We start from the raw sequence: 23,864 nt of genomic DNA on the forward strand, positions 1-23,864 counted from the left end.
AGCCATTGGCCAACATTTCACCGTGGGGCATTGCTTTTTTAAGTAATCTCCAAACTTCCCCCAGTCTTGTTGGAATTTTTGGTCACTAATTCCTCTAATTTTATCCGTTGGCTCCATTTCTAGATATTCTGTATCTTGATCAAAGAAAAAATAAATAAAGAAAAGATAATAGAATGAAATAGAATAGAAGGAGTATTAAGATTATTAGAGTAGTAAAATGAGGGTTAGATTGATTCCTAGGATGAAGACAAGTGGAAGCCTTGAAGGAGGTAGTAGAAAGAAAAGAGTTTGAAAATTATATGTATTGCTAAAGGGTTATAGAAAATGATATATATGTCTGCTTTTTTGGAATATCGAATTTAATTGTTGTATGTTATTTTTTACATAGACGTACTGTTAAGTTTTTATATATCAGTTATAATTAATTTTGTTTTGTCAACTGTATTTCTTGGTTTTTTCTGGGTTGATTGATTGAGTGGATGTATACATTTTATGGATTGTTTTTTTGTATTTATTAAATAAAGTTTAAAAATTTAAAAAACAAAAAACAAATAGCCATTGGCAAATTAGATATGATGCTCACCTTTTTTACAGAACTGAAGCTGGTGTGACTTAGGCATTGTTGCCTGTGGTTTTCTCTATACTTCCAAACTCTTGTTTTCCAAAGTACAGGACTCCCTGAGCAAAGCCTGGCAGCTGATGGATGGATGGATACTGTAGGAATCTTGATTCTCCAGCTTATTGAATCCTAATGCAGGTTACCTCACAGAACACTGCCTCACTTGCTGGCCCAGGAAAATGCTGGCTGGTTGGCAGCCATCACATGCATAGTCATGTTGCTGTCATAGCTGCTCAAATGCCTTTTTTCAGGTTTCCGAGGCATGACAAAAGCCTGCAAACCCTGTTTGAGCAGAGATTGCACTGAGCCAGAAAAAATAAACATTTATGCACAGGCGATGATAGCTCAGTCACATCACCTTCAGTTCTCTTGCCTGTTTTGAGCCTCATACCCTTAACCATGCCTACAATACCTACATGCATTTTTTTAGGATTTCAAAATCCATATTTCCAAGATAGTGAAACCCAGGTAAATGAAACCACACCAGCAGAATACTTTAGTTTGGTAGAAACCTCCTTTGCCAGTTATAATATCTGTGTACTTGAAGTAGTATGCATAGATTCTGATCAAACACACTTCAGCCTATTTATGAGTGAACCTCAGGCTGTCAGGCTACACGCACTCACCTGGGGCAAAACCTTATTGGAATCATTGAGATTTTCTTCCAGGTAGATACTTTACTTATAGGATTGAGCTGTCACTCTCAGTATGTATGGATATCAGTTTTTTAAAATTATCTAATTTCTTCATTAATTTTATTAGTGTAAATTGAGTACCTGTTTTTGGTAGGGAAATGATAGGCAATACAGACAAATGGGTGGATGGATAGATAGATGCAACTACTTTTCCACTTCTAGGGGTAAATCCTAAAATGAGCAAGCCTCGACTAATGGACTATTTAGCTGGCTCTTTCTTCTGCCTCTGCAGTAGCTGGCTGGGTTGAGCTGGGGATGCTTGGCCAGGGATATTCATTTCCACCCACACAGCTGACTCTCTTTAAGATTTAGAACTCTCCTTATGGTTCCAATGAGGTTTCCACATACCTAAATGAGGACAAATGATTTGCTAAAACCTAAGCATGTAAATAAGGGCTGGGAACGGGCAAAATAGTAACATAATCCCTACAGCCGACAACTGAAGATCAAAGAATTTGGTAGACGCTGCTATTTTCCACACGATTCGGTTGCTCCAGGTTGTAGGCAGAGCCAGAGAGCAAGGGGGGGGTCCAAAATACCATGGGAAAGGCTTGCTCTCTTTTTCCCTTTTTTTTGGGGGGGGGGGGAATGGCTGGCCCAGCCAGACACAGCAATAACTTGTTAAAGGGCCAGCTCTCCATTGCTTTCCAGTCCAGCTTGGCAGGCCCCAGGAGGTCAGATGAGGTTCAAAAGAGAAAGTTTGGAGTTTATGCTCCCTTTGAATATGCACCAGTTCACGGACCTCTTCATCATTCACTGTAATAGCATCTTAACTATCATGTATGCGGCTCATCAAAAGGGGCAATCCCTCCCTATTGTCTCCAGCATATTCTTAGTACTGTAATGCGTTGGAGACCACACAAGCACACAGCCTTCTTTGCCTTGATGTTGTTGCTGCTGCACTAAATTCCAGATAAAACTAGAAGTCTGTGGTCAAAGGTTTGGCTGGTTATATCTTTTTGTTAACTTCAGCTTTCCTTACCTCTGCAATCTTGGACATGTACACCCCTTCATCCCTCTGCCCCTCCTCTTTTTTCCAGTTCCCCTTCCCCTCTCCTTTTGGCCTCCTCTTTCTCAATCCAAACTTCCATTCTTAGGCCCATCTTCTTCTATCCCTCCTTCCCTGTGCCCTGCTTCCTGTCCTGTCCAGTCCTGCTCTCTCTAGAGTCAAGGACAATCAGTAACGCTTAGGACCTGAGCAACTCGGTAAACAGTTGGCAGTGGAAAAATGCTGTGGGGCTGCTTTTCATGGGCATCTTAGGTGCATGCCTGTGTGTATGCCTTAAGTTTGTGCAAACATACCGAATGTTGTAGTATCAACGTTTTGCTTAAAGTTGGCTTCTAGCCCTTGCGGCTTTGAATAAAAACTTTGGAGGTGTGAGATAAACTTCATGGTTAAAGCCTGAGGGGTTGTGTCAGTGCAAGGATTTGTTTGTGCAATGGAGCTTTCCCCCTCCCGTCCTCCCATCCTCCCCCCAAGGCATGCCCTGAACCCTCCCCAAATCTGGGAGAAAGCCTAGAACAGATTTAGGGGGCACAAGGAAGGAAGGAGAGGAAAGTTCTGTTGCACAAGCAGATATTCTTGCCCTAACTGAACAAGTGACTTAGCGCTCCTTTGGATACCAGCTTCAAGTTCCACAGGTACCATGCATTTATTAAGCTTTATAAAGCATTTTGTGCTCCTCTAGGAGAATGTGTGGGAATCCTTCACCACTTCAGAGTATATGGTTATATTTCTGACTGCTGCAAAGATGACCCATGCACAGTCTTGCTAATGAGACCACACACCCTATCATGGCAGTGTCAGGAGAAAGATGAAGAGGAAAGGGAACTGGGGTAGAATCATGATGACACTGTAGTCCTATGTGCAACGGAGTAGGCATGTGGGTTCCTGAAGCCCAGTGATCCCTGGAAGCCATGACAGATGCTGAACCCCAGGCCTGGTTTCTCAAGCTGAGCAACCCTAGTTGAGAATCACTGAAAGAACACTGCACATGAGCCGCTTCTATTGCACCTAAGGAAATGCCCCGTGCAAACCAGAAACCTTCCACATTCTTGGAGTTACTAAATAATACTCCACCAATCTTCCACACAAATTCTCTGCACGCAACGAGGCAACAACTGCTTACAGTTTATCTGAAGCTCCCTGCTACAGATAAGAGGCTCAATTATCAGCTGTTGAACTTGAGCAAACGGAAGTTGTGGAACTGCTGGATCAGCAAACTATACTGAAAGCAACATCCCCTTTATGTAATTTGCCACATCTGGCAGGAAACCCCTCTCTTTTGATTTCCTTTTTGAAGAAAAGTGGACTCACTGTGTGGGTGTGGGTGCATCTTTTACAGCAACCTCTTTTTGGCTTCCATCCCCACTCAGTAAACCAACTCCCCATCCCTAGTCTTTCCTAGGGTGTCACGTATTTTCTGAATTTACATTCTAACCACTTAGGCTTTCACCAGACATATAAAGAGACCAGGACTGCAGAATTGTGCAGCTAAGGCTTGAATTGTTGGTGTGATGTGACCATGGTGGCTTCTGTTTACTTTAGATATGATAGAGCTTACTCTTCAGAACCATATAAGTAAGTAAGATTTATAAAATTGCAAGCTGTATTGTTAGGGAGCCATATTTTCCTCTCTTAAACGCACTAAACCAGAATTATTTCCTCTTCAAGTTTTAATGTCCAGTGTAGCAAAGAATTAAAGCAGAAGGAACTGTGCCATTCAACATAAAATGGCAGGGCTAGACTGAACAGCATACTAAAGATGTTACGGTGTATTTATCTAGGAGTTGCCAAAGCTATAAGGGATTGTGGGGCGGGGGGCACGGGGGGGGGGGGTTCTGTCCTGCTTCCTGTTACAGGTAGGTAGCCAAATTGGTCTGCCATAGTCAAAACAAGATAAAAAATAAATAAAATTCCTTCCAGTAGCACCTTAGAGACCAACTAAGTTTGTTCTTGGTATGAGCTTTCATCTCATATCTCATATCTGAAGAAGTGTGCATGCACACAAAAGCTCATACCAAACTTAGTTGGTCTCTAAGGTGCTACTGGAAGGATTTTTTTATTTTTTATTTTGTTTTGTCCTACTTCCTGTATCTCAAAATAGTTTCGATACCAGAGGAAGGATTGTCTGTGTTCCAGATGCTGATAAATTTAAAATCTATCTAGCCTATCGAGGTTGCCATCAGGGATAGACAGTTCCTGTTCTGCATTAATTTCACATGAGCTTTTTCATTCTGTCCTTCTTCATCTGTGATAAAATTGCATTTGAATTTATGTTTGAATGTGTATTCTATCACATGACACTTACATAGATTTCTTGGGAAGAGCCATGGTGGTTTAACTGATATAAAATGAATCAAGTATATAGCATAGATATCCCTTAGGTGGTTTTTCATTGAGTGGGGGGGGTGCTTATTTAGTACTTGCAAATTTCTGCATGAAATTTCATTTACAGAATTGGTAAGGAAAGAGTTTTAAGGAATAAAAAAAAATGAACTCTCACAGGGAGCTGCATCACACTGTGGCACAAGAAATGTGGTCTGTAGTGCAGACTCTGAAATCTTAAGAACGTGTGACTTTATTATTGAACCCTGAGTGCATTTCTAGTTCTTATTATTGTGCAAAGCATGCGTGTGGTTTCTGCTAAATAGTGCTATGACTCAAGCCTGCCACGGTCTTGAACCTGAAGATCCATGACTTGAAGAATGTCAAGCAAGGAAGAGCTTTGCACCACCACTAAACTCTGGCTAGAGGAGGAAACTACAGGATAATAATTAGCCAGACCAGCAAACAAATGATTACATAACAACTTCCTGTCCTTCAGCATATACTCCAACCCACAGCCTACTGTACCTCAATCTCTGATGAAGTCTAACCTTCCTTCTGGGACAAACATTAGAATACAATAGATTTCCCCCCCCCTCCAGATGCCACATAAAACATATCAAGCAAGTTGTGAATACAGCTCAAAATATACACAATTGCATAACTGATTTAAGAACTGTTGGTTTTCTGCAGAGTGTGGGATTCTGGATTGTTTCATGTGGTACTGAATGCATGTTATGATCAGACTATGTGAGGGTGAAGGAAGCCTTGGCTTGGCCCAGAGGAGGCTAGTTTAAGGAATTGTTCTGAAGCGAGGGCAGGTCTCTGACCTTACAAAAGCATCTAAGATTTTGTATTCTATGGAGGAGGGGAAACATGGTTTTAAGGGTCTCATCTGAACAAACATCACAAAGGAGAAGTTACATAATACTTGGATTATTTACTTAGCAAAATTGAAGGGGCACAATCACCCCAGCTATGATTTAAACTAATTACAAAGGGATAAAAAAAAAACCCAGAGCATTTGGACCTCTCAGTTGAAACCGCTGCCAATCAACCCTGCCTCTGAGTGTGCAGCTCCAAACCCTGAATGTTATCTCATGTGAAACATCTAGGAACAAAGGAAGCTGCTGTATACTAAATTAGACTATTGGTTTATCCAGCTGATTTTTTTGTCTGCACAGACTGTCAACAGCTTTCCAGTGTTTCAGACAACCCTACCCGAAGATGCCACCAAGCGAAGCCGGGTCCTTTTGCACGTGTTCCTCCACTGAGCTACAGTACAGCCCTTCCCAGCAGCACTTCTACTGGTGCAAACAAGCAACAGAACTTGTCATGTTATTGGCTTATCCCAGCATGAGACTCTTAATCTCAGGGTCATGGGCTCGAACCCCACGTTGGGCAAAAGATTCCTGCATTGCAGTGGGTTGGAATAGATGACCCTTGCGGTATCTTCCAACACCATGAATCTATTCTCCAAGTCAGCCACAGGTGAAAGCAAAGATCAATGTGCACAACTTGTTTGCTGGACCAGGAACTGTGTCCACAGATCAATTGTAGACATATGTTTGAACACACATCCTTACTGTGATGCACATCTGAATGGAAGGTGCACAGGAAGGTTTCCAATCACACTGCAATGGGTGAGTAGGGGTGGTTTTCTATGTGTCTTGCAATGCTTAGAGCAGTGCACATCCACATTCCCTTGCAACACACAACTGGAAACAGCCCCTGTTCCTTACCTGTGCTGTCTATTCAATGCAGAAACAAACGACATCTTAACTGCTCTCCCTCATCTAAAAAAAGGGTGAGCTTGTACCAAGATGAAGATCAAGGCACTAGAACAGTTTAATTAATATTCCTGATTAAGCAGCTTTTATGGAGAGAGATGAATTAAACATCCGACCAAAAATGTGCTGTGTTTTGTAAAGTAAAAAACCCTGAAATACATTGGGTTATGTGCCGCTCCGCTAGCAAAAGAAAAAAGAATTGTCAAGGGAGGTGAAGTGTATGAAGGCCTTCCTGAAACAGCAATCAAGTACAACTATAAGTAGCAATGAATCTAGACCCTGGCTGCTTCCACACTGTTACCGTTTCCGGATGAGATTCAATCCCATACTGGCAAATTCAGGCTGCACAATGAAAACAGTTTCAGTGGTCTCATGCAATAAACCCACTTCTCCAAAATATCAGACTTTTTGCAATAAGGAAAATGATGGGTGGAAAGAAACAAGCCATGGATGGAAAGGAGGAGAACCTGGTGAGTCTAGGAGAATGAAGAACCGCAAGAGAAAGTTAAGCAAGGAGGGGTATTGCAGGAACAGAAGCTGGAGGGCTGGGGAAAGCTAAAGATCACACAGAGGTCTGAAATAATTGATAGACCTGCTCATCACCTGTTCTGGTAGCAAATCCTAGAAGTCAACTATGCATGTCTCAAGTACTTCCCTTTGTCAGTCTTGAACCAGCTGCCAGTCAGCTTAATTTGTAATACAAACATACTAACACTAAGGAATATGGAAGGAAATGTCCCTCTCTCACTGTCGTTTTCTTACTGAAACCTTTTATTGCTTTTCCTTGAGTCTGCAATCTATCCTACTGCACACCACTTAGGTAGCTTTCGGTTGTGAAGTAGTTTATAAATCTGCAAATAAATAATTGTAGGTTGTTGTTTTTATATAAGCCTCTATTATAATCAATCATTGACCAATGGAAAAATATTTTAAAGATGGGCAATACTTAGAACATGACTAGAACTGAATGCCCCCCCCCACAATATTTAAATTAAAATTACATTAGCAGGTAATGGATCTCACAGATTTACGTCTCCTTAAGTCAAAGAAGCTTTGAGTTGAACGTTGCTCCTGGGTGTCCATGTTCAAACCCAGCCATTTGTTCCAGATTTATTATTATTTGTTTATTAAATTTGTGTACCGCCCTTCGTCCATAGATCTCTCAGGGAGGTTCACAACAATAAAAATATAAGATAAAAACCCAAAATACATAATAAAAAAAGAATTTAAAAAATCCTCACATACCAATTAACACTCCCCCACCCGAAGTACTTGTCTTTGCTCTAGGGGTGGAGTGGAGGGATCAAGAAAAGCCCATGCCTGTTATGAATAAATCTTATGAGAGGACCTGTAACGCTTGGGATATTAAATCTAATAAACGACCAATGGACCTGCCAGTCACAGTGTTAAAAGCAATAAGAATGGCAGGACTTGCCTCTTTTCTTTTCAGGAACTTCAAGGTGAGCAGTTGGGAAGATTCGTACTTATAGCCTCCTTTAAAAATTCAAATTTATGTTTAAACAATAAATTAGATTGGGGCAGCTAACATAATGTTTTTGAGGTGTTGTTGGGAGTGAAACACCCATCATCCTTGATCATTGGCCATCCTGGGTGGTGCTGATGGGAGTGGACTCCAACAGCTTCCGGAGGGCATCATGTGAGCAACTCCTGGACGAGAGAGACATATAAGATAGATAGATAGATAGATAGATAGATAGATAGATAGATAGATAGATAGGAAGGAGGGATAAATACATGGTGCAACCCAACCCAACACTGCACATTACATGAGCCAGAACTGTATTTCTACCTTTGAAATAACCTGAAATCATGTACATCCATGGGTGTGTGATGCGAGAGGGGAGAGGGGAGAGGGGAGAGGAAAGAAGTACTGAATTCTGCCTTCATCTTTCGCTCCTGATTGGCACTTCTGTGCCAGCTGCTGGATCAGGGTGGACAATTGCAGACAATTGTCTCCAGTTGTGCCTCAGCCCTGCCCTGTCTTGGAATGCATGTTCGCCTTCCCTGCCTTCTGTGGTTCCCACAGCCCCTCTAAAAGGAAGCAAGAAGAGGCTGCTGGCAGGCTGGTCAACTGCTCCTTAGCTGTGCCTTCAGCCTTATTTGCACTGCCTGCTGTTTTTGCTTTCACTTTGCTCTGCCCTTACCTCCCCTGAATCCCACTTGGGACTTTTTGCCTCTTCCCTGTCTCTTTGTTCTCAGCTTTTGTCATCCTGACCTCAGTTTTGGAGCCTGCGTCCCGGCATGGCCCTCAACAAGGCATCATGGTTTTTTTTGTCTGGCAAATTTGTTCCTGGCAATTAGAAAATAAAGGCAAATTTGCTTTTCCAGCTGTGGAATTTGTTTGGCTGGAATGAAAAGCATGGCCCACAGGTTTTGACTCCTATTTTGAATGGGAGTTCCAGATTTTGCAAGTCTGTCAGCGAGTGAGATTTGTGCTTTAGCCATTTATACTGTGTGCTATATGCAGGCCCAGGAGTAGCTCCCAGAACAGCAGAAGAAGGGTCTGAATGGGAATTAAGAGTAGTGGTAGGCAGATTGAGAGGGAAACTGTTAAGAAAGAAAAATAACTTACATCACTAACAGGATTGTGAGAGCAAAGTCTGCTGATAAGAGAATATCCTGGGGATGGGATTAAAGCTACCAACACACACACACACACACACACACACAAAACAGATCATATGATAAAACTACTTCAGGCTGCAAGTGGGTGATCTTATGACTGAATGCTGCCCAGTATAAAAGCTTACACATAGAAAATTAGCACATTTGGGTGAAAGTAATCTAAAACGCTTCTCTCTAACACGCAAGTTTTCTATTGACAGAGTTGTTATTTTTAACGTCAGGGACGCGGGTGGCGCTGTGGTCTAAACCACAGAGCCTAGGACTTGCCAATCAGAAGGTCGGTGGTTCGAATCCCTGCGACAGGGTGAGCTCCTGTTGCTCGGTCCCTGCTCCTGCCAACCTAGCAGTTCGAAAGCACGTCAAAGTGCAAGTAGATAAATAGGTACCCCTCCGGCAGGAAGGTAAACGGCTTAGTCATGCTGGCCACATGACCCGGAAGCTGTACGGCGGCTCCCTCTGCCAATAAAGCGAGATGAGTGACGCAACCCCAGAGTCGTCCACGACTGGACCTAATGGACAGGGGTCCCTTTACCTTTACCTTTAACCTAAAACGCTTCTCTCTAACACGCAAGATTTCTATTGACAGAGTTGTTATTTTTAACGGAGGGAGCATTCAATCACGCAGCCTCCCAAATGGCAATTTGAAATTATACTCTCCGGGATAAGCTTTTCTTTAGATTTAATGAATGAAGATTTGCACCCTCATTCATTGCTATACAACAGGGAAATTTGGGTACATGCCACTTTTCCTTCAAAGGAAATTTATAAACAAGGAATTCTGGGGGCTAGGTAAGTTGTCGTGAAAGGCAATGCCTCCTTGATGTGGAAAATCCTGACCACAAAAGAAAGAAAAAGGGAGAAGAGAGAGGGATTTTGGAATTTGATTGCTAACCACATGGGGTGTTTTTGCCCTTTTAGAGAGAAAATTGTGTATATGCGTTTATTTTCTAAAGGTGTAAATAAACAGAACTGAGATTGAAGACAGGCAAATAGAGAAGATTGGGTGGTGTATTTTTGCAGTGAATTGTTAGTTTTCTTCCTAGCCGAATATTTTTACAATGCCAGCAGGTAGAAATAAATGAATGTCAATGGCCACTACAAGGAAAGTCACTGCCATCCCCCCCCCCACTGGTCTAAATGGGAGTTGGATACGCCGCATGTTGAGGTAACATTTGGGGAATGCAAAGGCATAGTTCCTCATTGGCTGGCTGGCTTTAGCTCTCATATCACTTACACCAGATGGGAGACGTCAAACAGGCGGCTGCATTCTCTCACCAACACCATCTCTCATTTGCCCCCACCTCTCTTCTCAAACACTTCAGACTTTTATTCACAGTGGTTGCTAAACTTAGCTCATCCTAAACATCAAATGCAATAGGGATGGGCATGGGAAAAAAATATAAGGGTATGTAATGGGAAGATCCTATATATATATATGAATGAGCGGGGTGGGGTGGGGAGCCTGACGACACCAAGAGCTAAGAAAATATAAGTTATAAGCATTCAAAACCTGACCAGATGTTCTTCGCTAATTTCCCTAGAAGTTGCAGTGCTGTCCCCAGCTCTGTGACAGGTTTAACCCAGTCTCCTCAAATGAAAGGGATACACAGCAACAGACAAAGAAGTGTGGCTCAAATAGTGTGATCTACATTACAGAACAGTGCTCAATTGGAAGGGCTATCAGAGGACAGTCTCTTCGAAGGAGTCCTCTGTTTGAAGGGCTGCCCAGTCAAAGTCTGGTTTAAATATAAATGAACCATAAGAAGAGGGGGGTGGGTGGGCCTTGAAGTAGCTGGTCAGCTGTTATGAGAGGCATACTCTTGGTCACAGCCTTTCCTACTATGAGATGTGTTGTATTTTGCATACATAATTATCATAGACAATTTTATGCAAATCACTGCTCTCTCTTTTTACATTCCTTTTTGATGATGTAGTTCCTCTTTTATGGCAATGCACGAGTGACCACCACAGACTCATTGCACACTGATCTGCAAAGAGTTGTTAGGACTACACAGAAATCACACTTAAATTCAAATAAATTATAAGGGAGCAGATTCCGGAACTCAACAGAATTGGGCAGGTCTTCTTGGGTGGACACAAAACAAATAGGCCAGATAGTAGATTTACCTCAGGTTTTTGCTTAGAAGCAGACCAAACATTTCCCATCTTTGATTTTGAGATCCCAACTCATTATTTCTTTAGGATGGAAATTTCTCCTGAAAATAATACTGTGCACATACCCACTTTTCTTCAGTGCTGAATACACTTGTGGGAAACAGGGAGATACTTTTGCTTGGGCCCAATTTTGCTATATTTTTTACTCCAATTTTTTTACCATCCAGGTTTAGAGCTTTTGCAGCTTATTGTACCCACAACTCTATCCCTGGTAATCTTAACAACAACAAAAAAGGAAATCACTCTGGGGACTGCAACACAAAGAGCAACCACACACAGTCCATTACCTATCCCCCTCGGGGAATTATGTGGCTGGAGAAGCCTCGATTTGCTATCACTGTTTACCTCTTCCACCTCCCTTAGAAACAGTCTTGCAGTTTCAGTTTCAGCTGTTCTAGGAATCTCTCCTGGTCTCATCTCCCTCCTCCTTTCTAAATCGCCAAGAAATCTGATGCACCAAATGGGTGGGAGTGCATGTTGAGTTTTTGAGGGTGGGGGTCTGACATCTGGTTCCCATTAGCACTCTCATGCATGCTGAATCAGGAATGGGAGCTCAGAGTGGAGCAGATGAGAGTTTTAAAGTTTATTTCAGCACCAGAAAGAAAATCTTTGCCTCCCTGGTAGCCCGCCCATGAAATGTTTAGACCCAATGAGCCAGTTTCACTCCAACATCTACTCCCAGACTGAAATTAGCCCTGCTTCACATTTTTAAAGGTGCGTTGCCCGGTATTATGAGGAGACGGCCATGCCCTCTGAGGATCTTTGTTGAACTCACAAAAAGAGGCAGGAGGAGCTATGTTGTTCATTAGTGGTGTCAACTGCTGGTCAATATAGCAACTGACACGCCATATTGCAGGAACAACTGGGGTTGTTTTTTTTTTAGTGACAAAGGGTGACTAAAAATGAACAGATGACTTCTGCTTGTACAATGGAACTTCCCCAACTCTGCACCCCATGTGCCCTTGCACCCCCCACATCTACTCTGAGAGTCCCCCTAACCCTCTGGAGAATATGGAGGATTTGCAGGGGGCTTCCCCTACCACTGCACCCCTTGAGCCCCTCACACCTCCCTCAACTGCACCAGAGGTTTATGGGAACCCACAGAGAAGATTTGGGGAGGGGTGCAGAGGTAAAAGGAGGAGGGGAAGTTTTGTTGTGCAAGCAAGAAATAATTTCACTTATACCATAACTTCGTTGGATGCAGGCCAAGTAGGTATAGCTACACCACATTATGCCAGTTTTATATCACGTTTAATAGCATGGAGTTCCCCAATCAATTCTGGTGGTTATAGTTCGGTGGGAGTATAAAAACGTCTTGCAGATCCCCAGGGAGACAAAATGTAAACTAGCAAACCTTTTTGATGTAACATGTGCCCAGAATGACTGCAGTTTCACTATTAGAAAAGTGAATACTACCGCAACAGAATCCATGGCTTGAGAACAGACACGTGGATGTCTCCAAAGCTACTTAGGAAGAACTGTTCAATTCACTGCACTAGTGTGAACTTTTGATAGTGTTATACCACTTTAACTGCCATGACATCCCCCAAAAGTGGCTTCAGATTTGTAGCTCAGAAAAGTGCTGACATTTCTCTTTTAGAGGCCCCCTTGCAGAATGATGGATTCTAGGATTTTCTGAAAAGACAGCCTGATTATTAAACCAGGTATAGATATGCCCGAATTCAGCCTTCCCCAACTTGGTGCCTTCCAGATGGTTTTGGGCTACAAATGGTTTTGGGCCATCAATGGCCACAGGTGATGGGAGCTAATAGTTCAAAACATCTTGAGGGCACCAGAAGAAGAAGAAGAAGAAGAAGAAGAAGAAGAAGAAGAAGAGGAGGAGGAGGAGGAGGAGGAGGAGGAGGAGGAGGAGGAGTTTGGATTTGATATCCTGCTTTATCACTACCCGAAGGAGTCTCAAAGCGGCTAACATTCTCCTTCTATGCACACGAAAGCTCATACCAAGAACAAACTCAGTTGGTCTCTAAGGTGCCACTGGAAAGAATTTTCTATTTTGTTTCCCCCACAACAAACACTGTGAGGTGAGTGGGGCTGAGAGACTTCAGAGAAATGTGACTAGCCCAAGGTCACCCAGCAACTGCATGTGGAGGTGCGGAGACGCGAACCCGGTTCACCAGATTATGAGTCTACCGCTCTTAACCACTACACCACACTGGCTCTCAGGTTGAATAAGGCTTCCCTAAATCATGTTATCTTACTGGTGGTAAACCCAGTGAAATGACTTTTTCCCCCTCCTTCCTTCCAATATAACATTTACATGGCTGCATATTAACTAAAAGCAATGGGATTCTCTTGTGACTATTATATTAAGGATAGAGGTGTCAATGCTAGAATGGCTCCCTTAAACAATTTGGCCCAGACTGAGGGTAGGGTGTGTGTGTGGCAACAACAGTTCTTACTGAGCCCTTAAAACCATCTGCCCGTGTTTGGCTTGTAGGATTTGAATGACAAGCCTTGCATATGTTCTCTCTTTATGGAAAAAAAAAAGTCTGAAGGTGTATGGAGAAGGGTTAGAAAGCCATGAGACAGAGGGAGAGCCTGGAAGCAGACTTTGGCATAAGCTGGAGACAAATGCTTTGGCAAGGATGTTTGCTCTTTTGCTGAAGGTTTTCCCTCTCTGTCAACAACCCTGCTGCTACCTTCAGTGCAGATCCATCTTTGCTCAGGGCAATGAGAAGAACTAATCTTATTGGAGCGAAAAACAACAACACAACAGTCCCTATAGAGTTGAATTTTTAAAACTGGGCATTTCCAGAGAGCATTTAAGGTTCTTCATCCATGTTGCAAATAGAGGCCTGGGGCTGGAAGACAGTTACTGCATTTCTACAATCACACAAGGCTTCAGAAACCATGCTTTATGAAGATGTGGGCACGTGCTATCGCCCCACTCTTCTCCCTTGCCCACTCCGACCCCCCGTTATGCACTGGCTCCACCACAATCTCCTAGCTTGCATTAAACCAGAATTTCCCATTTCATCCAAACCAGGGAACCCTAGTGGTTGACAAATCTGAAAGGTAAGTCAGGTTTGTAAACCATGGTCCAAATTGTTTCTTACTGCATCTGTGTCCTGGCTCACATACATATTAATGTCCAGGTCATTCTTTCCCTCTCTGTTGGTTTTCTGGAGGGAAGAAAAAAAGGGAGACCCATCCATTCCCTTCCTGCCACCTGGTAAAATGGAGAGAGAAAGTTGTGTGGTGGTGGAGGAGGGGAGGCCTAGGGCTTCCTCAAACCTTGCAGCTGATATTTCAGACCAGGCACTAATTCCCAAGATCCAAATGTGTTGTTGATGCATTTTCTGCTTCCTCTATGGCAGGGGTCGGCAAGGTTTACCTCGCCTAGGCTTCTTCACTCCAGCGGAGATCCCTCCGTGGGCAGGACTGCATGTTTGTGTGATCGCGCGTGCCCGTGGTTTCCAGCGTCTGCATCTGTGTAGATGTGATTTCTGGCGCCGCGGAAGCGAGTCCCTGTGCTGTGCTGCGCCGGTTTAGTGCAGCACACAGGGAATCGCCGAGCAGGTGGCTCGGTTCACAGGTGACTCGTGGGCCAGTTAAATGACCCCCATGGGCCGCTTGTGGCCCATGGGCCTTAGGTTGCCTACCCCTGCTCTATGGTTTGTTTGTTTTTTGCTTGGAATGTACATTACTTAGTTGTTCTATATGAAGTGTCCCATTCAATAACTGCGGCTGAACAAGCATGGAAATGCATTCAGCAAAGAGGGCGGAAATATATCTGATGTGTTCTTCAGAACGGATAAAGCACAAAGAGGCAGATTTAAATGCTTTCAAAGATCTCTCAGCTGGGGTAAGAGAGAGAAGCTCTATTTGGCGGGGGAGTAGGATAAGTAAGATACCAGCATGTTTTCTTCTCTGGCATTATCAGTCCAGAGATTGCTAAAGCTAGCAAACAATCACCGAGAATTCTTAGGGAAGGTAACAATCCACCTCTTTCTTAGTGGGTGGCACAGCCAAACATTGTGGTTAGACTTTTATTGTCCTTACCTGTGGGCAGTCCTTGATGTAGTGTCCCTTGTTGAAACAAAGATGGCACAGGTAGTTGGGTGGTGGTCTCTTGCTAGGCTTTCTGGCTTCGGAGGAGAGGGATATGTCGGAGAAATGTTCGGTGAGGGAGCTCAAGCCATCGACTATGTTATTAAGGGAGCCATAGGGAGAGGCACTCTTATAGAGGCTGCTGCTCAGTGCCTGCCAAAGGGGAAAAAAGAGAAATGGAATAGGGTGATTTTCAGTGGGAATGGAAGCAAGATCCACATCTGAAATTGCACTGCCATTGCTGGTGGCCGTATGAGCAGACTGAACAACAATGCTAATAAAAAATAAATAAAATCGAGAAGGGGTGGAAAGCAGTATCAGTCTATGCTCCCCTTCACCAAAATCATTTTTCTCTGACTTGCTGCAAAAGTTAATGACAGGAAACCAAGGCTCATAGTTAGAGGTCTAGCTGGGATTTAAGCAGCTAGACAATGCACAGGGTTGCAGCCCTGACCAAGAGAAAGTTATCGGAGTATATTTTACAGATCCCTTTCTCCCTGATCTCAGCACCACATGGATTGTTTGAATAAGCACAGTTTCCCCACCTTTTGTTGGACTATAAATAAAGTTGTCTGCAATCAATAAATGGTGCCTAACACCCCGCACAGCCTCTCAATGGTACACAAAATTACTAATGGGTCTATTTTTAAAAACAGATCGGCATCACACAACTGCTCGAGACCCCATGGTGTATATATTCCACATGCAATGTTGGTTTCCTGAGACGGTAACTGTGGGGAAGCAAAGAATCATTGATCACAAATTCCAATACCAACTAGATCCTGTTGTAGGACTGCTCTATGTTCCACTGAAAGATTGCTTTATATAGAAGGTTTACCACCCTAGACACTGTGCTCCCATCAGTACTATACCTTAAACAGTCATGGCTTCTGTAAAAAAAAAAATGTTGGGAAGTGTAGTTTGTTATGGGTGCTGAGAGCTGTTAGGAGGCTGCCTCCCCATTCACCTCACAGAGTTAAAAATTCCCAGAGTTCCCTGGGAAGAGGGATTGACAGTTAACCCACACTGGAAATTGTAGCTCTTTGAGGGGGGAATAGGGGTCTACTAATAAGGCTCAGCACTCTTAAGAAACTACAGTTCCCAGGACTCTTTTTGGGAAGGAATGATTGTTTGAAGTTGCATACTACTGCTTTAGATATATAGTGCATGTGGGATTTGTGCCTTTGGAATGCAATAGGTCCTACAACTCTTCTTGGCATGTTCATATGTCAATAGGAATTGCCACACCTGTGGCCCTTTTGCCTGCCTTAGAGCTGTTAAAGGCACAGTAAAAGGTAAAGGGACCCAGCTTGCATCAAATAAAAAGTAGCAGCCCTCTCATGTGCTGCTTTTCATCTCCTGCTTTTGCTTCTCCATAACATTTGCCACATGTTTATCCTCTGAAGTATTGCAGCACATGCCTCCCACACTTTTTATTTTTTAAAAAAAATCATTTTTAAGGTTAGCTCCACCTCCTTCTATGTAGGGATGGGCATATTGCTAAAATGGCCAGTGTCAGTGGCGGTGCTAACCATCTGCAACATTGCCATCAATCTGGGAAACCCAATTGTTATGTCATCATCTCCTAAATTTGGAGAGGCTGAAACAGTTGTTTCCTTGACAAATGAAAGCATCTTATGGCCTTTGCTTGTGAGACCTAAGATAATCAAACCGAGCAAATCACCCCCTCAGTTCAAGAAACAAAAACTAACCCTATTTCGTTCAACATACACTCAGAAGACACTAAGGGTTTGTTTTTGGATGCTATAGCTTCCCACAATCATTGTGTGGTACAACTTTGAAGGAAAATTTCCAAGAGTCCACACATACACAAATGTAAGAGAAAATATTTGGCATCCAAGGCTATTCCAAGAGGGAAATTTTAAAATCTGGAAAAAGGAAGAACAATAAAAAAATATCAAAAGTAATTGTTCATTTGTGACTGGTTAAAGAGGCCTTAAACACAGTGTTCTGGATTTTATAGTCAAATGGTAACAAGGAGAACTCAGACCTACATCTGTCTTAGATTTTGCTGTGGGAAACCTGCAGCTGTTTTAACTGTTCCCTGGCGAATGGCCCCTTGGTGTCTCTCACCTCCTTGGGATGTCTGCTCTCTCTAAAGCGAAGGTCATACCCAGCAAACGCAAGGGGCTTGCTATTCTGAAGCCTCAAACCATCAGGAAGCCCATAATCACTAGGATGGAATTAATATTCTTAATAGTGGGAGAGAGTCTGTATTCCTTCAGAAGCCCTTAGATGTTAATAAATGGGTGGACCACCCTTATTTTAAATTTTGTGAGGTAAAATGCTATGGATAACATTCCCTGGAGGATAAGGAGGAATGCCTTTGGCAGAGAATTTTTTGGAAAAATCATTCTCGGATGACTAAGAAAGAGTTCCTTCAACTTTTCACAGGGATCATCCATAATGTATGTTACACAAAACTGGAGCAAGGAGTGGGAAGGATACTTCCTTCCGTTCCTTTTCCTGCCTTTATTTTCTCTCTCTCTCCCCTATGCCATCTCCCAGCCAAATGCCTATCGCTCTATAGTCGAGGCCATCCCTCATTGCCCTTAGAAAACCTGGTATCTTTAGTGTAAGGTTTCTGTAGTGGCTTCTCACGAGTAAAGAGTCCACACTCCGGATCCTCTTATTTCCAGGATTTATTGTACAGCTATATACATTGCAGAGCTCAAAAGTCCGTGACCGTCTTAGTCACTCTCACATCCTGGAAGTGGCGCTTTTCGAGAGCGCCCCCAACAAAAGAACTTGGGCACCCCAAGTTTCCTCCTCTCATCCCTGTGTTTCACCCCTCTACGGCAGTTCCGTTGCCCCCTCCTCCACTGAGTCGCTTGGTCGGTGTTGGGAACCTGGGGCATCCCACAGTCCCTTCCCCACGGCACTCTCTTCCTGCCTGTCGCTCCCACAGGATGTCTCCCTGCTGCTCCGGTGGTGTTGGGAACCTTCAGCCTCACAGAGCCCTTCCACCACCCCACTGGGCTCTGACGGTTCCCTGACATTTAGTGTTCAGAACAGAGCTGGATTTTTCTTGCACATCAGTTGCACAATTTGTTTAACAAAGCCTTTCATGTATTAAGGACTAACTAGGCCTGCTTTCAAAGTGTTAGGATTGCCAACAAGATGGTATTTTACTGCTCTTTCCAATAAAACCGTGTTGTATCAGGTAACCCACACTGGAGTCAGAAAAGCCAGTCAATTCCTTACCCTCCAAGATTCCATCTATGACCCACCATATTTTGGAAAGGCCCACAACACTCTACTACATCTCTTCCACTTACAATCCATGATGCATCCAAGCTCTACCCCTGACTCAGGAGGTTCTGATAGGCTCTGTCTCCTGCGCCCACCGAAGAGGATAGTAGTTGTTTTTTTAAACTGAAATTTAATTCAAAATCCATAGCTTTCAAATGCGGTGGCCTCCATTGCTAGGCAGACAACAGCAGGGTCTAGGCAAGAGGCTGACCAGGAGGCTTTGTCCCAAAACAGTTCATGTTAGAGCTAGTTACAGGTGGGTAGCCGTGTTGGTCTGCCATAGTCAAAACAAAATCGAAAATTCTTTCCAGTAGCACCTTAGAGACCAACTGAGTTTGTTCCTGGTATGAGCTTTCGTGTGCATGCACTTCTTTCGTATCTGAAGAAGTGTGCATGCACACGAAAGCTCATAGCAGGAACAAACTCAGTTGGTCTCTAAGGTGCTACATGTTAGAGCTGCAGTCCATTCTCAAATATCACAAACTAACCACCTCCTTCCGCTTTGTCTAACTTTATTTTTGGAGAATGTTTAGAAACATGTTTCCTTTTTTATTTGCAAAGTTTGCTGTATTTTTTTAATACAAATGTATACAATATAAAAACAAAATAATTTGTGAATGCCTGCAAGGTTGTAACAAAGTGCGCTCTCTCTCTCTCTCTCTCTCTCTCTCCCTCCCTCTTTTACACACACACACACACACACACACACACACACACGTCTCTCAGGATGAAACTTATTGTACAGGCCAGAAACAGTAACACTGTTAAAAACAGAAGTAGCTGAAATGAAACAAGTTTTTGAAAAGAACCTTTAAGTTGTACAAATCCTAGAGAACTGGTTGAGGCTTTGTGCATTGCTGAGACAATAGGGACAAATAACGTAGAGGCACTGGCAGAGGAAGAAGAGTGCAGGAGGAGCGCACCGCCCCCTGCAGCGCGATCCCGTTGGGGTGCCATCACGGCTGCCTCCCCGCCCGCGCTGGGTGCCACGCCCCCAAAGGCGGCGCGCCACGCCCCTGAGGGTGGCGTGCCACACCCCCGGGATGTGCACCAGCCCCACCCCTGCCTGCTCTTCGCCTCCCCCCCACCCCCGGTGCCGGAGAATGAAGCTCCGCCACTGTGTAGAGATACTTGTGGAACATGAGGGGTGCCCCCATGCTGGTATCTGAATTGGTAATGACTCGGAATTGGTCTGGCTCTAGGTAGTTTTACCTCACATATGAAATATTAAAATAAAATGTTTGCTTGCTGACACACATTCTTTATTCCTTCATCTGGAACACCCAGTTGGCCCGTGTTGTTGGAGGACTTAGGTGACTGCCACTTCCGTTGCACACCCGCAACTTAGACATGAGCCACAACTTGTGAAAGGTGAGGTGTCCATGCCGCACAACTTGCTCCAGGCTCATTGGATGCCACTGCCCACTACCACAATTCAAGTTCACAACTGGAGTCCACATTATTTTCCTCTGATGACTTAGTTCTCACTAAACTCTTTCCAACTACTGCAGTCTTGGAACAGTCTCCAGTTGGCCTGAGAGGAAATCACAACCCTCCCTATATTCCTGCAGCCTGAAATCATAAGAGTGTTCAGAACAGAACTTTTCCCACTTCATAGAATCATAGAGTTGGAAGGGTCCTCAGAGTCATGTAGTCCAACCCCCTGCTATACAGGAAGCCTGCCCACAGCTGTCCCTAGGTGGTCTCGAACCACCAGCCTTCTGGTTAACAGCAAGATGCACTGATCCACTGCACTACTGGACCAAGCTACTCACACCACACCTTTGCATCTAACGTGTGAGCATTAAAGAAAGAAATGCAAATAGCACCAATTATTTCTCTGTGTGTGGTGATAATGATCTAGATCACAGCGGACAGGAAGGGAAAATTGAGCCCTTTTCTCCTCAGACTTTCTCAGAAGCTGCTCTTTGCATTGGGAGGAAGCTCCCCAGTTGCTGTGGAGGTATCTGAAGCAAGCTTGCTTGCTCTTCTGTTACTGTTCCCCTTCAGTCCTACTCTCTCCCTATCACAGTCTGCATCCTTGGCAATTTCCCCATCGCCCTCCAGATGAACCTAACTCCTAGCCCTTCCTGCTGCTCGCCTGGCTTCGCCTACTTCCTTCCCCCTTCCTGACAAACCGCTCTCCTGGATTTTGGATTCTGACCTGTGCGCTGGAAAATATAACCATGGACTCAGCTTCTTCCTCTGGCCCAGGTTAGGCCTTCCTGATCAAAAGATAACACAAACAAAACTTTATTTATTTATTTATTTATTTATTTATTTTAAAACAAAAAACCTAACCAGTCTGACTACACTTTCGACCAGCCTATAAGCAGATCTGGATAGGCATTCAGATTCTTTTTTTTTTACTTATAAGTTCTAGTGGAACTCACACTCACAAGGATAGAACATCAGGATCGCACCCTTCCTGACTGAAGTAGCCTGAGTCATCCAGTTGTTTCATATGATTCGTGAGGATTCCATTGGGACGAACATTCCTGAAGGCCCATTACCAAGGGGAAATAATCCTGGCAACAAGTTGCTAAGAGGAAGTGCTGTGAATGTCAAACTAATGTTGCAGCCTTCCAAAAAAAAAAAACCTTTCTCCACATCTGGAAACTGCTTTCATTTACACACTCTAGGTCTTGCATGTTCCTGTATGCACACATGCAAAACAGAAACCTTTGCATTAAAGTGCTGTATTTCAACAGAGGAAGTTCAGCATCAAACAGCACATGACTGGAAGAAGCACATTTTTTTATTCATGAGTTGCCACGTCTCTTTGTTTACCAAGAAGAAAGCCAGGGTGGGGGTGGGGGGTTGATTCAGATCTGGATTGTGGCCATGGCATGGAGCGGCTGTTAACCCTTTCCCCACCAACATTTCCCCACTGTTTTCTCATTCAAAGGCAAATCTATCAATTTTGCACTTTTCAGAACGATATGAGAACTGAAACACAGCCATCTTTTGAAAATTCAACACTTAGTTGAATTTTGCAGTGGAGTTCTCCAAGCAAATGATGTTCACAAAATCATCTGTTTTTTGGAGGGGGGTATGCTTCGATATTAATATAACAGTGAAAATAGCGTACAAAATGCATTGTGTTGCGGAAAATTACTTGCAAAAATGAGCACACTCATCAAAACTGCTGACAAAAAATTGGGAGAAATTTGCACTGAAATGCTGGTGAATTTTCATGATAATTTTTTTATTTAATCAAACAGCTGCAGAAATGTGGACTTAAAATTGGAAGTATGAGAAACTGAGAGAACCAAAATTGGCAGATCCTTCCACCCCTACCTGAGAGCAAGCTCCATTGGACTCAGTGGGGCTTACTTTTGAGTAGAGCAGCATAGGCTTGAGTTGTAGATGCCCACAGCCATACTGAGCCATAAGAGTAGATCCCAGATATAGCAGGGCCATATAAATGGCTGGGCACATGGCAGCATACCTGGAACAAAGCAGTACAAACACAGACAGAGCTGAGCTAGCAGCAGCAGAGAGGAGAGTTCTAATGGTTTGGGATGTCTCCATGTTCTTTGTCCCCCCACTACAAAATAAGAACCATTCCTTAAGATCAATTGTTTACAGTTGCCATGTTTGTTTCTTGATAGTTTTTTTTTAAGGAACACAGTAAACATGCTCTTGCTGATGTGACAAATTGCCTCAAAGTACTTTATCTTGGCACACAAAAGCATGTGTTACTTTTGTTCCAAAGGCATGTCCAATGAGACCTGTTGGTAAGCCAGAAAAATGGCATTTATTTTTGGGAGGGGGCAGTTCTAAAGGGTGGAGGGATAGGGATAAATAGAACTTGATACACTGCATCTACATGTTTATAAAAATGGTCAGATAGCTTCATCTTTCGGTGCCAATTTTCAGCACAGTGAACATTTTTTATGGCCAAAGTTATAAGCCCCTCTGAAACTAAGGGGTTTCGGTGGAAATTATGACATCACCTGGACTACAAACCAGAATAATGAAAATAGGGCATGTTAACTTCTGCGGCCAAAAAAATGCTCCTTTGGGAAGGGAGGAGGTGAGGATTCCAGTTTCAACCAGCGCTGCAAATATAGTAGTATAAAATCTACAAGGAATTGGGTAAGAGGTCATCTAATTGACCAGAGCTGCATCAGCACATTAGCATTTAAGACAGGATGAAGCAACTGCTACACCGGGGTTATATCCCCATCCGCTGTGTTTCACTAGGGTAGCAAGCTGATGTGGAAAACGTATCACAGTAGGTTGTTGCAACTGTTGCAAAAAAATGGCAGAGGCATTATTACACCAGTGTGGTGTAGTGGTTAAGAGCGGTAGACTCGTAATCTGGTGAACCGAGTTCGCGTCTCCGCTCCTCCACATGCAGCTGCTGAGTGACCTTGGGCTAGTCACACTTCTCTGAAGTCTCTCAGCCCCACTCACCTCACAGAGTGTTTGTTGTGGGGGAGGAAGGGAAAGGAGAATGTTAGCCGCTTTGAGACTCCTTCGGGTAGTGATAAAGCAGGATATCAAATCCAAACTTTTCTTCTTCTTCTTCTACACAGAATCACAGAGTTAAGAGGGACCTCAAGGGTCATCTAGTCCGACCCTCTACAATGCAGGAACCTCAACTAAAGTATCCATGACAGATGGCCATCCGACTTCTGCTTTAAAACCCCCAAGGAAGGAATTTGTTGAGCTATGACAGTGTGCTTTATTTCCACTTCAATTGTGCAAACCTAAAGTTCTGGTATGAGACTGAATCCCTTGTGCAAAATACTGAGACTGGAACACTCAGAATCTGGGCTTTTAGGCAGCTTGAATTGAATTTTAGGCTGTCAAAGGTGACACAGTGACAAGCTTTGAGAGTCCCTTATACGAGGTGCATATAGCTTAAAATAAAATAAAAATCTCAGGGAAGTTGAGAGTTCAGTTAATGAGACACAGTCTTAGAGGAACTTTCTAATTCTTGTCCAAAGCTCTGCAGGGAGCCTTTTCATCCGCTGAATGCTAAACAACCGGCTACTTATACTAAAGAGAAGCTCTACACACATGAGCACTATATTAGGGACAAGGGTGGCTATTCACTCTGCAAATAACATTTCACGCATGCGCACACACAGCCTTCCCATTTCTTGTCAGTGAATAGCCTCCAGCTGAAATGTCCCTGCTGTTTCAGTCTACTAGCCTCCCTGACCTTCCCCCCCCCCAAGGGGAGGTGCACAAGTTAAAATTTGGTTGGCCGACCAATCAACCCAACACTTGCTTTTGTTTTTTAGTTTAAAAAT

General features: G+C 43.5%; 1 protein-coding gene across 1 annotated transcript in view; it reads right to left on the reverse strand.

Moving 5' to 3' along the window:
• ZCCHC24 (zinc finger CCHC-type containing 24) overlaps positions 1-23,864 on the reverse strand; it is a 109,257-nt gene that overhangs the window by 65,801 nt on the left and 19,592 nt on the right. The window contains exon 2 of the mRNA XM_033148727.1: positions 15,277-15,477. Coding sequence (XP_033004618.1) covers positions 15,277-15,477 — 201 coding nt within the window. The remainder of the gene's footprint in view (positions 1-15,276; positions 15,478-23,864) is intronic.

Source organism: Lacerta agilis, chromosome 5 (assembly GCF_009819535.1).
Source record: "Lacerta agilis isolate rLacAgi1 chromosome 5, rLacAgi1.pri, whole genome shotgun sequence".
Taxonomy (NCBI): Eukaryota; Metazoa; Chordata; class Lepidosauria; order Squamata; family Lacertidae; genus Lacerta; species Lacerta agilis.